The 16,598-nt window shown below is 38.4% G+C and overlaps 1 protein-coding gene across 5 annotated transcripts in view; it reads right to left on the bottom strand.

Moving 5' to 3' along the window:
* The window catches only part of CFAP299 (cilia and flagella associated protein 299), a 767,377-nt gene that overhangs the window by 95,854 nt on the left and 654,925 nt on the right, over positions 1-16,598 (bottom strand). For all 5 annotated transcript variants that reach the window (XR_005215897.1, XR_005215898.1, XM_037830080.1 and 2 more), the window contains exon 4: positions 15,098-15,240. Coding sequence is in view for 3 of the 5 variants with exons in the window: in XM_037830080.1 (XP_037686008.1) it covers positions 15,098-15,240 (143 nt within the window). In the remaining 2 variants the exon portion in view is untranslated. The remainder of the gene's footprint in view (positions 1-15,097; positions 15,241-16,598) is intronic.

Below are 16,598 nucleotides of genomic sequence, written 5' to 3'. Positions count from 1 at the left end.
CCAGTCTGCTCAAATGATGGCTGAATGGGGCTCTGTTAATTCACACTGCTCCCCCTTCCCAGCTCTGGGACATTCAGCTGAGGTTGCAGGGAAGGCTAATGTCCACGCCCAGTTTTGTGGTGTGTGCCTGTTATTTGAAGCACTTCCGTCACACTGGGTTGTCTGGGGCAGCTCTGGGCTATGGGGCTGGCGATGGGCAGGAGTGTTTCCTGTCCACCAGGATGGTGGCTGTGAGCGGACACCCCCCTTTTCTTGGGAAATTGTGTTGTTTAGTGAATTTTCTCAGCCACTGGATTATTGCCTTTTGTCTCAGAGCTCTCTTAGTTCTGCTCTTGACTTGACGTGCCCAAATTTCAATTCTTTGAAGCTTTCTGTATTGAGCTTCTTAGAGTAATTGTTTTAGAAAAAGCAAAAAGGATTTAAAAAAAAAAAAAAAAAAAAACGGCCCTCCCCAGAGATCTAATGGGTTATTGAAATGCTAATAGACAAAGCAACCAGGGCCATTAAGGAAAAGTGCCCAGGGCAGAGAGATCAGCCTTGCTTCGGGATTTGCATATGCGCCTCAAGGCCTGATCTCCGCCCTTCCCCTTTCTGTGTTCACCAGAACTCCAAAAATCCTCTGCTTTTATTTTGGAGTTTTTCGTGTTGTTTTTTTTCTATGCCTGTCTCCTCTCTGCTGGGCTGGCTGCTCTCAGAGTCTCTGGTGTCTGGCCTCAGTCTATCTATGGTTGGAGTTTGAATCAGTAGAATGAGTTTCCGGTAAGAGCAGCCACTGCAATTCTCCCTTCTCCTTCCTGGAGCTGACAGCCCCTCCTCCCCCGGGACTGAGCCTGGCAGGGAGGGGCGCGGGTCCCCTGGCCGCAAAAACTTACAGATTTCGCTGATCTCAGCAGTTCCACGTTTTCATGAGTGTTGTATGAAGTATGCCCAAAGACAGATTGCTCTGTGGTGTCCAGTCCACGCAGTTCCTGGCTTTTTACCTACTTTCCTGGAGGAGTAACTAAAACATACAGCTCACCAGTCTGCCATCTTGCCCCGCCTCCCTGATTTATTTTTGAAAGCAATGAACCAAACTGGACCTGGATGAAACTCTACCATTGAATGATTTAAACAGCTGTTTCAGTAAAGATTTGGTAGGAATCATCAGTCCTACAATATTTGAGTTTTATAGACAGGCAGAAAAAGACCCATTTGACTATAGCTTTTGGAAACTCTTTTCTCCATTCTTGATTTTTCTATGAGATATAGTACTTACTGTTTGGTATGGAATAAAGAGAAGCTAAGATGGGTTAAATATTGGAAAATTAAATTTTATTTAAAAAGAATTGCAAATAGATATTATGAAAATTATGTGAACCACAGTTCAAAGGAAATGAATAGATTCTAAAAGTATCCTGGGACATAACTGAGGTTCAACAAGCTAGGGCCATGTTTTCCTTAAACACTTTCAGTCTGAAGCCACAATTAAAGACTACTTTTGGCTCTGTCCAGAGTTCTTCCATACACAAAGCTGTGGGACACTGTAATTCTTACTCACAGTGACTGAAAATAAAGGCCTGGTTAAGTACAAAGGGATGGTTTCTTCCAAGTGCAGTGAGAAGGGGAAGTGGCAAGGGTGGGTACAGGACGGTCAAAATTCCCCAGTCTTAACTGTGGACAGTAGGATTGCTTAAGGCTCTGAAAAACAATCCCAATTTGGGAACTGTCAAGTGAGATACAAATGTGCCAGAGAAATATATGATCTGAAAATGACTAGGATATGGATATGAATTCAAAGGAGAAATGATATATTTTCATAAAAAAGTCTGAGTAGAATAACATATTGATGAAAAGCATGGAATTTGGGGCTCTGCATGTCTGTTTGGTCCTGGATTTCTACTTGCATGTGCATGTGTGTCTGTGTGTTACTTTGGTTAAACCATTTAACACTTCTATGATGCAGTCTCTTTGAATGCTAAAATGTGAAAAACAATCCCTAGCCTATAAGATTGTTGTAAAGGTTACATAAAATGACACACATGAATCTCTTAGTGCAGCTCCTTATACACAGTAATTGCTCAAGTTAATTTTTATCATCGTAATCATCTAAGAATTTGACTTGGCCTGGTCTTGCTAACCACGCAGGAATGGGGCAGCCTGAGAGAGACCAAGAACTAAAATAAAACCCATTTATAGATGTGGGGCAGGGAAGACCAGGATTGAATTCACAGCAAATGTGACTTCCAAAATCTAAGATGGTAATTTAAAATGGAAGTCCCAAACTTAAGTACTTAGAAGGATCTGCCAGGCACTATAAATGTGTAACTCAAGGATATTGGTACATATTCCTGTATCATATGAGTAGTCTTATTCTGATGAGAACATACCGCAACTCAAGGAGCAGCTGCTGCTTAATTCTAAATGATGGCTGGCATGGGGAAATGCACAATCAATCACTGTGGGCAGACCTTATAACTTTTTAAGAGAATCTGGAGATTCAGATCTTTTATGTGAAATCTCCTGCTTCTTAAACATTGGCTCAATTTTTAAATACATTGTACAGGCTAAATAAAACCTGTCTCCCACCAGTCCTGGCCCAAACTACTAATTTGTTATTTCTGGTCTATGTCTTCTTAAATCACACCTATCGAAAAATCAGGTGGGATTGAGCCTCTGGGTTAGGGACAAGTAGACCAGAGCAGTGCTATGCAATGGAAGTACAATGCAAGCCAGAAATGTGAGCCATACATGTAATTTTGAATTTTCCAGTAGCCACTTAAAAAAAATTAAGACAACCAAGCAGATGAAAAATCATTTTAATAATATATTTTATTTAATCCAACATATGATTTTACCATGTAATTAATATGAATTTCTAATAAGATATTTTACACTAATAGCACATCCTAATTTGGACTAGCTGTGTTTTAAGTGCTCAGTAGCCTCGGGGTTACCTATTGGACAGCATGGGTCTAGAGCATGCTTCTCAAACTTTAATATGGATATGAATGTTTGAGGGATCATGTTAAAATGAAGGTTCTGATTTAGAGATTTGGGGTTGAGCTTGAGATGTTTCACTACCCACAGGCCCCCAGATGATGTCAATGCTGCTAGTTTATTGATCCCACTGTAAGGATCTCCTTGGATCAGCATCGTTTTCCACCCAAAGTAGTCCCTTCTCTTTCAAATTCAGAGAATATCTACTGAATATACTAAACTGATATTCTAATGGTTCATCATCATTTGTGAATTTGGATCAACAATAACTTTAAAAATAGGCAACATTTTTTATGCTATCTGCAGAAGCACTGTGGTCATTTGCTCATACATTTCTTAAATACTTTAGGACTAGAATGCTTTCATAAGAATGCACTTAAGCACAGGATAAGCAAAACTATAATTTTAACTTCAGGGGTTTTGAACTTTTAAGTATTTTCAATAAAACAGACAATCAGATTGTGAAGGACATTTGACAGTAATACTTCTCAAAGCTCTAAGATTTAGGGGCATTCTCTGGTCAAGCATATGAATAATTAGTGGAATATCCAAAGGGAAATACAAAGAGTACTTTTTCATTTCCTCCTGACTATCCTGTTTAAGGGATTGTTCAAGCTCCACAGGCAGACCTTAGATCTTTATTTAACAAATACTTAGATTTGGAAATGTGGGGCAGAATATAACTCAAGAATTCTACATTTCGCAATAGTCCTCAAGATATAAAAGTTTTAGGTCAGAATAATGCTAGGAAGATGAACACTGAATTAGGAGCCAGAAGGCCTAAAACTTGTTTTTGCTACATCACTGTTTAGCTTGTGAACTTTAGAAGTAGTTTACTCTATTTTCTCCTCTCAGATGGTAAGGAAAGTGCTTGTCATACCTATACCAGGTGTTGTGGGGAACTGTGAATGCATTTGGTAAACTGTAAGATGCAATCCACTTATGTTAATTATTCACAGACATGATAAGCAGAAGGTATTGAATCTTAAAGACATGGTCAAGATGGAATCTGAACTAACAATGTCATCAAATTCTCAGGACCCTTTTCACTGCTGCATCTCTAGTTGCAGTTCTCTGTTGACATTTGTGTTTTCCATGGTGGAAATTTAAGACAATATTCTAATCATAAAAATTTCTTCCTACACACAGAATAAAATAATATACCAAAATGTAAGTAAATAGAAAGAGACCTTATGAAATCTTTATTAAGCTTTTGTTGGTTTGTTTTAGTTCAGAGCAGAATGAAATATGGAACTACATATACCAAAGGGATTTTTCTCCTTAGTAACAACAAGTTAAGTCATTTGTTGACATTCAATCTTTTCAACGCAAAGTTTGAATTTTGATACTGACAGGTGGTCTATATTAAATTCATCTGGTAAAATTACATAATAGGATCATTAGAATAGAAATAATTTTGTTTAAAAGATAAGAAATTATTTGACACTTGGGGGTACACTAAAATATTTGAGTAAATTATAAAATATTGTTAATGGGTATTAAAGAAAAGGGTATATAAATGGAGAGCTGTAATGTGTTTCTACATAGGAAGACTCCATATCAAAAAGAAGTCAATTAACTGTATTTTGATAATAACTTTAAAGCAATTCCAATCAAAACCACAATTTTTTTTTTTTTGTGGAACTTCACACATTTACTCTAAAATTTATATATAAGAATAAACAGCAAGCATAGTCAAGACACTACTGAAGAAGAAAAGCAAGGTGAGGGAATTGGCAAAAATTATTATGAAAATAAAACAACTAAGCAAGATGCTGTTGTTTCAAGGAAAGACCAATAAAACAGAAGAGTGAGCTCAGAAATGGCCCCAAACATATATGGGACTTGATTTCTGAGAGAAATGGTGTTTTAGATAGGGGAAAAATGCAGGTAAGGAAAAGGGTTTCAATAAATGTTACTAGGACAAATGATTAGTCATGTGGAAAACAAAAACAAAAACAAGTGGACCATTACCTAACCACCATATACAACATTAATTCCAGGTGGATTAAAGCTTTAAAATAAAAGCAAGATTGCAATACTCTCTAAGAATGTATTATAATGACCTCAGAAAGGTAGGGGTATATTAAGCAAACACAAAAACTTTAAACCAGAGAGGAAAAAATTAATGAAATGCATTAAAATTAGAAATTCTGACCATTAAAAGTCAATGTAAAGAAAGGGAAAGGAGAATTAGTCACCAAAGGTGATATTTTTCAATCCAAAAATAGGCAAGAGAGTAATGAATATGCAAAATAAATTTCAAAATTCCTAAAATCTACAAGCAAAAGACAGCTCAATGGTAAAAGTCTTAATATGCACTTCACAGAAAGGAAATCTATACAGCCAATGAAAGATGCCCAACCTGATTTGTAATCATAGAAATGCAAATTAGAACCACAATGAGAGATCATTTACAACTCACTAAAGTGGGAAAAAAATGTCAAGTGTTGGTGAGGATGAAGTTCATGAGATCTTCTCCCCCTTCTGGTGGGCGTGTAAATTGTTATACCCATTTTGAAAAACAATTTTGTGTTATCTGGTGGACTTTTTTGCTCTTTTGGCTTTGCATTTTTTTCCCCTAAATTATGGAAATTAATCAAATATTTGTTCCACCTTTCTGCATGAATTATATTTTGGGGTAACCAAATAAGTAATGAGGAAATGTTATTCTCTGTTAAAGAATTCTAGCTGAAAAAAATGCAGAATGAATGATAGAATTAGAAAGTCTCTATTTCATGACTTTCAGAAAAAATATTTTTACTTCACTGATGAATGCCAAACCCACTGGGTGGAACTTGATGGAGAATTTTATAATGGGATGATCAGACTGATCAGTGAATCCGAACCTACTGATCAATCTAAAGATATCTAAAATTCAGTCAATAGGAAGTACAAAGCACCACATCATAAAACTTTTTACCTAAACAAAAAAAGAAACTGTATTTATTCAAGGCAGTTTACAAGAAATAGGTGAAAAGAAGTGAGGGAGAGCGATAAGTCAAATTTAGAATGTGAATTTCTTAAACCAAATAATCTAGTTTCTCCAACAAATTGATGGCATATAAGATTAGAAGCAAGAGGGGAGTGCTATAAAACAAAAGTTGCAAGAGATAAAATAACAAAACACAATCTTGTTTGGAGTTTGATTTGAACAAACCAACTGCAAAGAGATAACTTTGAGACAATCAATGAAACATGAGTAGCAATTAGTTATTAGGTGATATTTAGGAATTATTTCATTAGGTATGATAATGTTATAATGTTTTTTTTAAGGTCATTAGTTAAGGATGCATACTGAGTTTTTACAGGTGAAATGGCATGTCTTGTATTTAGGTTAATGTAAACAAAGCTGTTAAGGCAATAGAATCTAGTGTTCTTAGTTAATTAGTTACCCCAGTGGTGATGGACAGGAAGGGGTCTAGGATAACATTTGGATTTTGCCTTGGGTTGCCATGGTGTTGCCATTTGTCAAAATAGGGTATAAAATGGGGCTTGGGGATTAAAAAGAGTTTAATTTTGAATGTTGTTTTAACTGCTAATGGGACATGTAGAAGATTCTCTTTAGTAAGGAGTTTGAAATAAAGAAGTGAAATCTGTCCTGGTGTTGTGGTTGTGAAAGCAACTCTACTCCAGAATAATGCTCAAATCACCCAGGTGAATGTAACAGTAAAAAAAAAAAAAAAAAAAAAAAAAGCCCTAGTGAATATAAATACATATGGGATAAACAAGAGTAGAGTTCAGTTAGGAATTCTGAAAATGAAAGGTTAATATGTTTGCATATTTTTGAGAAGAACAGATTAAACAACATGATGTTTAATCAACATTAATCAGATAATGTAGAGAATTTCAGTAATATGAGAACTGAAAAGAATCCTTGGGATTTTGAAATTGGCAATCATGGGTGATTTTAGCAGGAATAGTTTCATTTGAGTAATGGGGGCAGAGGACAACAGCAATCCACTCAAATCTAAAGGAAAAGTGAGAATTGGAGACATTTGTTATCACTATTTTGAGGAACTTAGCTGGACACTGAAAGAGAGATAGGGCAATAGTTGGCATGGAGAGAGGATTCCCTTTCTTTGATGTAGAAGTGGTTTTGACATGTTTAGAGGTAAGAGAAAGGAGTCAGTTGAGAGGGAACACTTGGAAATCTACAAAACACAGTGGAGCTTGGAGCAAGATGGCAGCACAGAGAAGAGTGGCATTTAGTTAATCCCCTGGAGCAACTAATAAACAACCAGGAACAACCGGTAAATGATCTGGAATAACTGCTGAGGGACAACCGTGACTGTCCATACATCATGCACCAGCCTGGATTGGGTGGAGTAGCACACATCACAGCATAAAATCTGTAAGTAAAAACTGCAGAACCATGCCAGGGGCTCCCTCCCCCAACAGCAGGCTGAGCTACAAAACCTCGCTGTGGGAGAGAACAGTCGTCATGGATTGAGCAAATGTAGCTTAGCCCAGATCCAAGTGGGGTTTTAATTAACAAATCTGGACTGGTGAATACAAACTAGAAAAATAAGCAGACAGAGGCTTTTAGTGATGGTTGACCTTTAAATGCCAGAAAATTCCTGTGTCCCAGGAAAGGGAGCCCAGAAGACCAAGTACTATCTCTGGCATAGGGTGAAACTGGGGGGCCATGGACTGCTCTGCAGGGGTGCACTCTTTCCCTTTTTTTCTCTCTCAACCTGAGTGGCTCCATGGAGAAAGAAAGCCTCAGCCATTTTCAGTTTGCAACACTCTGACCCAGATAGGGGTGGAGATAACAGAGTCAGAGTGACACAGAACAATTCAAAAGCAGAAGATAACTCCCTAGAGGATATATCTTCCCTAAGAGGAAGGGGGTGGGGCCCAGCTCTACTGCCTCCTTCCCTTCAGAATTCAGACCCCAGAGCCTGCAGGTAAACAGCCAAAACAGAAACTAAAGGGGCCACACCTCCTTACACCATTTGGGAGCAACAGGTTGATGGGTGCCACCTGCTGGGAAGGTTAGGAGAAGCATAGTGGCTAGAGACTACACAGGAAAGTCTGTCAATTTCTAAGACACACCCTCAGGGAGACTTGACACTGAATATAACCCCATTCTGAGAACTGAACCCATTCTGATTTGTGAAAATCTGATTTGGGTAGCCAGGGAAGCCAGATGCCTAGACAACAGAGGACTACAAACTACACTGGGAAGGGAGGAGATATGGCTCAGTCAAAGGAACAAACCTACTCCTCAATCAAGCTGCAGTTGAGATACTGTTTCACTTTAATGAAACAATCAATTAAAGATTTTCAAAGAAATATGCTACATCAGATAAGAAACCAAATCAATGAGTTCATGGAAGATACTGCAAAAGAGATGAAGGATATAAAGAAATACTGGGCAAACATAATGTAGAAATTAAAACTTTGAAAAAACAATAGGCAGAATCTATGGAAATGAAAGAGATGAAAAACACACTGGAGATATACAACAGCAGATTTCAAAAGGCAAAAGAAAACACTCAGGAACTGGATAACAGGTGTTCTAGTTTGGTAATGCTGCAGAATGCAAAACACCAGAGATGGATGGGCTTTTATAAAAAGGGGGTTTATTTGGCTACACAGTTACAGTCTTAAGGCCATAAAGTGTCCAAGGTAACACATCAGTAATCGGGCACCTTCACTGGAGGATGGCCAATGGCGTCCGGAAAACCTCTGTTAGCTGGGAAGGCATGTGGCTGGCATTGGCTCCAAAGTTCTGGTTTCAAAATGGCTTTCTCCCAGGACGTTCCTCTCTAGCAAGCTTGCTCCTCTTCAAAACATTACTCGCAGCTGCACTGAGTTCCTTCTGTTTGAGTCAGCTCATTTATATGGCTCCACTGATCAAGGCCCACCCTGAATGGGTGGGGCCATGCCTCCATGGGAGTATCTCATCAGAGTCACCACCCACAGCTGGGTGGTGCACATTCCAAGCAAATCTAATCAGCACCAAAATGTCTGCCCCACAAGACTGCATCAAAGATAATGGCATTTGGGGGACACAATACATTCAAACTGGCACAACAAGACACCTGAAATCCTACACACAAAAGAACAGATAGAGAAAATAATGGAAAAATATGAGCAACATCTCAGGGAATTGAAGTACAACATGAAGTGCCTGAATGGATGTGTCATGGATGTTCCAGAAAAAGTGAAGGGAAAAGGGGCAGAAGCAATAATAGAGGAAATATTCAATGAAAATTTCCCATCTCTTATGAAAGACATAAAATTACAGATCCAAGAAGTACAGCACACCCCAAACAGAATAGATCTGAATAGACCTATGCCAAGAGACTTAACAATCAGATTATCAAATCTCAAAGACAAAGAGAGAATCCTGAATGCAGCAAGAGAAAAGCAATTCTTCACATACAAAGGAAGCTTGATAAGACTATGTGCAGATTTCTCAGTACAAACCATGGAGGCAAGAAGGAAGTGGTGTGATATATTTAAGATACTGGAAGAGAAAAACTGCCAAGCAAGAATCCTATATCCAGCAAAACTGTCCTTCAGTATGAAGGAGAGTTTAAAATATTCTCTGACAAACAGACAATGAGAGAGTTTGTAGACAAGATACCTGCTCTACAGGAAACACTAAAGGGAGCACTACAGATAGATAGAAAAAGACAGGAGTATGAACTTTGGAACACAGTCTTGGGTGATGGTAGCTGTTCTGGTTTGTATATTTATGTCCCCCAGAAAAAGCCATATTCTTTAATGCATCCTTGTGGGGGCAGATGTATTAGTATGGATTGGGTTGCAACCTATTGGTTCAGTGTCCATGGAGATGTGACACACCCAACTGTAGGTGATGACTCTGATTGGATAATTTCCATGGAGGTGTGGCCTTGCCCATTCAGCATGGGCCTTGTTTAGTTTACTGGAGCACTATATAAGCTTAGACAGAAGAAGCTCATAGTGGCTGAAGCTGAGACAGACATATTAAAGATGGCCATTGGAAGCTGATGCAGACATTTTGGAGAACGCCATTCTGAAACACAACCTGGGATCGAGCAGAACCCAGCCACGTGCCTTCCCAGCTAACAGGTTTATGGACACCATTGGCCATTCTTCAATGAAGGTACCCTTTTGCCTTGGGCACTTTATGGCCTTAAGACTGCAAACTCCCTTTTATAAAAGCCAATCCATTTCTGGTGTTTTACACTCTGGTGGCATTAGAAAACTAGAACAGTAGCACAGCAATGTAAGTACACTGAACAAAGATGACTGTGAATATGGTTCAAAGAGGAAGGTTAGGGGCATTTGGGATACCAGAAGTTTAGAGGAAAAATAAAGACTGGGACTGTATAACTCAGTGAGTCCTAGAGTGCTCAACAATTGTGACAAAATGTACAAATATGTTTTTACATGAGGGAGAACAAATGAATGTCAACCTTGCAAGCTGTTAAAATGGGGTGGTATTGGGGAAAAATACAATCAATGCGAATTAGAGACTATAGTTAACCGAATTATGCTTCCTTTAATGTAACAAAGGCAATATACCAAAGCCAAATGCCTATAAGAGGGGCCATAAAAGAGAGGTATGGGACTCTTGGCATTGGTGATGTTGTCTGACTCTTTTATTCTACTTTAGTTTAATTCTATCTTTCCTTTTGTTGCTTTTTAGCTGTCACTTTTTTTCTTCCTTTCCTTTCTTTTCTTTTTTTTGTCTCTCCACCTTCTTTGACTCTTCCTTCTTGTTTGTGGAGATGTCTTTATATAAATAGTGGTGACTGTGGTTAATTTCTTAAATACGTGATTATACAGTGAACTGTTGATTGTTTACTTAGAATGGAATGTATGGTGGGTGAACAAAACCATCTTGAAAAGAAAAAATGGGTTGATGAAGAAATCTTGAGGGCAGTATATTGAGTGAAATAATTCAGACAAATAAGGGCAAATATTGCAGGGTCTCACTGATATGAACTAATTAGAATATGTAAACTCATAGACATGAAATATAAGTTACCAGCATATAGAATGAGGCTAAAGAATGGAGATGGTTCCTTATTATGAGCAGAATGTTTAACTAGGTTGAACTTAAGTGTTTGGAAATGGACCGAGGTGATGGCTGCACATTGTTGTGAAAATAATTAACAGTGCTGAATGGTGTGTGAATGTGGTGGAAAGGGGAAGCTAAGAGTCATGTATGTAACCAGAAGGGAAGTTGGAGGTTAAAATATGGGAGTGTATAAAACAGTGAAACTTGTGGTGGACAATGCCCATGGTTAACTGTACAAATATTAGACTTCTCTTTCATGAACTAGAACAAATGTAAGACACTATAACTAGAAGTTAATAATAGAGGGGTATAGAGGGAAAAATATACCTATTGCAAACTATGTACCACAGTTATTTTAACATTTTAACATTCTTTCATCAACAGTTACAAGTGTACTATATGAGTACTATGACTCAATAATGGAGTGGGGGCTTAGGGGTATGGAGGATTTGAGTTTTCTTTTTCTGCCTTTATTTCTTTTCTGGAGTAATGAAAGTGTCCTAAAAATTGAAAAAAAAAAGTTGTGGTGATGGATGCACAGCTGTGTGATGGTACCATGGGCAATTGGTTGTACACTTTGGATCTTTGGATGATTGTATGGTATGTGAACAATCTCAATAAAATTAAAGTTAAAAAACAAACACAAGGGAATAACAGGTGAAATGCGGCTTAGTGGAAAGGGGAGTGGAAAGCATCAAAAACAAGTTTGGATATATTAACCCTAAATAGAACATGGAGATGTTGTTCGATTGTGGTGAGGGAAAAATGGCAAAGTAGAGAGCTCCAGGACTCAGTCCCTCCACTGAAACAACTATTAAACAAGCATGAACTGTCTGAAACAACTATTTTGAAACATCGGAGGCCAGAAGAACACTGTACAGAATCAAGGTAAGAGCAGGAGGAAGAGGCTGGTAAACTAAAGAACAGTAAATTGCTCTCTCTGGGCAGTGGCTACCAATGCCCATCCTCCACTCTCATGGCAGGCCACCTTGGGGTCCAAGCCCTGGCTAGTTCACTGGTGACAGAAAGGGACATAAAAATCCTCCTCCCCAATAACAGGGGTTGGCATAGCTGATCACTGATCATGACTTTTAACTAGGATAGCTGTTGTTTCAACCTACCCTGAACAATGGTGACAGCAGCCATTGTTTCAAACCTCCCCTGTTAGGGGCAGAGGCAGTGGAGATTTAAAGATGCAGGGCTTCCTCAGGGCTGTGTGGGACAGTTAGATGAAGGACTGCATTTGCTAGGCAGGCCAGGAAAGCTCAGCTTTGGGGAGTCATTGGAGAAGTTTTTGGCACCCTTTCTGATCCCTTTCCCTGGACACTTTGGAGCCAATCTGTGCCCCCTTCATGGGTCCCTGGCTCTGTTTTGGCTGGAAAAAACTTACTTGGGAAAGTTCTCTCTGGGGTGACCCACCTCCTAGAATTTGCCCTAGAAAAAGCAGCTAGAAACAATGAAAGGAATGTTAAAAACTATGTAGAGTGAAATAAGCAGAAACAAAAGTACAAATAATTTATTGGTTTGTATATTAAATATTGTGTTTGACTTGAAACAATTAGAATAAGCCAACTCATAGAGTCAGAATATAGAATGTAGGTTACCAGACAATGAGGTGTGGGTAAAGAATGGGAAGTTAAGACTTAAACTGTACAGGGTCCCAATTTGGAGGGATAGAAATGTTTTGGTAATGGATGGTGGTGATCTTAGCATAATTTTGTGAACACAATTAGCAGTACTGAAACATATATCTGAATATGATTAAAAGGAGAAATGTTAGACTATATACATGGTAGCAAAGTAAAAATTAAAAAAAAAAATCACTGTTTATGGTACATAAACAGTGAACCCTAAGTTAAAATCATGGACTTTAATAGTACAATTATAAAAATGTGCTATCAATTGTTACAAACATTCCATACCAATGCATGTTGTTGGTGGCTGGGTGGTGTTTGGGAATCCTATATTTTGTGCATGGTTATTCTGTAAACCCACAACTTCTCCAATAATAAAAAAAAAAATCAGTGCACACTCAAAAAAAAAAAAAAAAGCACGGTGAAAGTAAATGCACATGTGGAGGAGTATTTCACTTAGTAAGAAAACTTTTTTTCAATGAGAAAAACTATTTCTAGGGGCAGAGAGTTCAGCCACTTAGGGTCAAACCTGTTTTGTTTTGGATATGTCACCAGAAAAGCCTTAGTTACTTATATGGCAAATATTTTCTCATGGTTCTTGTGGAAGCCTGAGCTTTGCTGTGTTGGGTGAGTGTGTCCAAATTTGAAGTAAGTTGTCCCTGTGTGATGCTTAGGTTTGTGTGTCAGCTTCGCCAGGTAATGATTCCCACTGGTCTGGTCCAACAAGCACTGGCCCAACCATTAATGCAAGGACATTTCATGGCTGGTTAATAACCAGAAGGTTGGTTTATTAAATCATCAGTCAATTGATTGCATCTGTGGCTGATTACATCTACGTTCAACTAAGGAAGTGTTTTCTGCAATGAGAGAATACAGTCAGCTGGATTTAATCCAATCAACTGAAGACTTTTAAGGGAAAAGAGGGAACTTTCATTTTTCCTTCAGCCAGCTGGCCTCTCCTGGGGAATTCATCAAAGACATTTATCGAAGGTGCCAGCTCGCAGCCTGCCCAACAGAATTGGGACTTATGCATCCCCACAGTTGCATTGAGACAGTTTTATAAAATCTCATATTTACAGATACCTCCTGTTGGTTCTGTTTCCCTAGAGAACCCTGACTAATATACCCTATAAGGGGAGGGTTGAGGGGCAAGATGGCATGGTGGTATTCCAAGAACCAGAACAGTTCTGAATGTATGTAGAAGGTGGGCTGTCAGAATGGAATTGTGACCAGAAATAATCAGAGTAGCACTCTATGGAAGGCACTGGTTAACAATGTTTAGACCCAATGTTCTCTGTGAAATATGAGGCAAGTCATACATTGACAGTGGTCAGTAGTTGGTTAAAAGGGATTTCAGAGGTGGCAAAGATTTAGAATATCATTTGGTTGGGGGAGTGGTTGAAATAGGAGTTGAGGAAAAGCACATAATGTGGTGCTTGAGAGGAACAAAAGGTCCAGTTGAGGTGGAAGACCAGGCAGTATTCCTAGCAGTCACCTGCACCTTTGTGAACTTTTCTAAAATTTCCTTCAGCTGTGCTCAGGGGTCCAGCTATAGGTGCAGTGAAGGGTATGTCTGGCTCAATCTACTTTGGAGGGTTACTAGGACAGACACAACCAAAGGACAAGAAGACACGGATGGTGGCTATTATTGCAAGGGACAAGCTTAATGTGTCTAGGTTGGATAGGAAAAGGAGCGATTCCACTAAAGTGGTGATGGATTAGGATGTCTTTTGACAATAGCAGTGAGGATGGATAGAGGAGGCAGGGACTTCAGAGGAGGATAGTGTTGGTACCAGCTTCAAATAATAAGCCGGATATAGCAGTGAATATTTAAGGCAGAATGCTGCCATTACGTTTGGATTCTATAATAAGTGAGAGAGAAAAATCTCTGAAGAGGGTAAAAGGATCAGTCTCTGAATTGATTAACAATGTAGAGTAGATCCAATGTGTTGGAATAAGAGTTCCAGAGGAAGGGGTAGGGAATCAATAGTAAAAAGAATGATGAGTGGGAAAGAATCACAGACTAGGAGAGTGATGAGAGAATAAATGCAGTGGAGCTGGCCAGAGAGGCCTGTACCTTGGCAGATAGTCAAAAAAAGTGAGAAGAGAGTGAGTGACATAGACTGCTCTAGGCAGATGCTTTAAGCAGACTTCTAAGCAGATAAGCCTTAGGAGGTTAGCATTTATGGGCTTTATTTATCATTTAAAAGGAATGTTGTTGAAAATTTCTTTGTCTTGCCTCTGAAGAGTTCTCTTCCTCAGGTTGTTACGGGAAGAACGCATCCATGCTCATTCTCCATTTTAAAAATCCTTAATATTTTAATTCATAACCAGTCTTATCATATTCCTCCTATATTTACATTAGCATTCTAGGCACAATGTGGAAAATAAAATGAAAATTCTCATCCTTGCCTCTGAAGTAGCTTCTTTTCTTATTGAAGATATGAAAAATTGTACAATTTACCTCATATCTGTGGACTTAGGAAGAAGTCTTTTTTTCCCACTAAAGTAGACTTCAAAATCTTCAATCTTCAGTCTATGGGCATAGTCAATGTATCCTGACACCTCCTGCCCATGAGCATTTCTGTCACGAATAAAGATCACAGACTAGAACACAGAAAATAGAGAATGGAGAGAGTAAATGAATAAAAGCCGCTTGAGTAAATTATTTAACAATAGTAAGAACTTCATTTACTGAGTGTTACATGTGCCAAGCCCTATTCCAAGTGCCTTACATTTCATCCTCCCAATGATTCTGTGAAATAGGTATTATTATTTTCTCCTGATTGATGAAGAAACTTATAAAAAGTTAACTGAGCATGTACATAATTTACATTTAAAGTATGTTTATATAAAAATTTTAATAGACAACCCTTATAGAGTGCTTTCTTCAGGCAGACAATATTTTAAGTGCTTCTTATATGTTAACTTGTTTACTCTTCTCTCAATCCTATTATTTTCTTTTTATTGTCATTTTACAGATAAAGCAACTGGGTGTGCCAGATTGAGTTATGTATCCTAGAAAAAAACAAAACAAAACAAAACAAAACAGGTTCTTAATCTTAACCCCATTCCTGTGGGTATGAACCCATTATAAGCAGGGCCTTTTAAAGATGTTCTTTTTAGTAAAAGTGTGATCAACTGACTCAGGAAGTGTCTTAATAATTATAAAGAGATAGCCATGGATAGGAGCCTGAAGCCTGGAGTCAGCTGGAACCCAGAAAGGAAGGAGAGGGCATTGCTATGTGACAGGAAAGTTAGGGAACACTCAATATTGCCAGCCCACCAGAATGCTACTGACCCTGGGAGGAAACAAGTCTTCCAGCTTCTGAAACTGTGAGACAATAAATTCCCATTTTTTTTAAACAGCCCATTGTGTGGTATTTGTGACAGCAGCCTAGCAAAACTGAGACATTGAAGAATAGAGAGGGTGAGTAACTCTCTCTAAGTCTTATGACTAATAAGTGGCAAAACTAAGATAAAGACTCAGGCTCATGTGTCTGTTTTAATCACTACATTATTTTTCCATTTGAACTCCTAAGTAGTTTCTGTTACAGAGAACTCAATGAGGAACCTTTATCTCATTACTATGAACATGAAAAAACAAATACCTTTACAAAATGAACTTCATAGGTCTAAATTATACAATGACTGGTATTTTTTTGACATATTTCTCATTCATGTTAATTCCTTCACACATAGTAAGTATCTACTTAGTGTTAGGCACTGTTGTGAGTGCAAAGGATACTGTGGAAAGCAGCAGTCAAGACCCTGACTTCTTAGAACTTATGTTCTGGTGAGGGGATGCAGACAATAAATATGAAAAAGAAAAGAAAATACTTCCAATGAGTGATACATGCCATAGAGTAATTAAAGAGGAAGATTGGCTAGACAAAGAAGTGGTGGTGGTGAAGGCTCCTTCTGATAGAATAATCAGAGAGGACCTTGAGGAAATGACGTTTAAG

Source organism: Choloepus didactylus, chromosome 3, assembly GCF_015220235.1.
Source record: "Choloepus didactylus isolate mChoDid1 chromosome 3, mChoDid1.pri, whole genome shotgun sequence".
NCBI classification, from domain to species: Eukaryota; Metazoa; Chordata; class Mammalia; order Pilosa; family Megalonychidae; genus Choloepus; species Choloepus didactylus.
The sequence above is the reverse complement of the archived record's forward strand: the minus strand, read 5'-3'. Positions and strand labels throughout refer to the sequence as shown.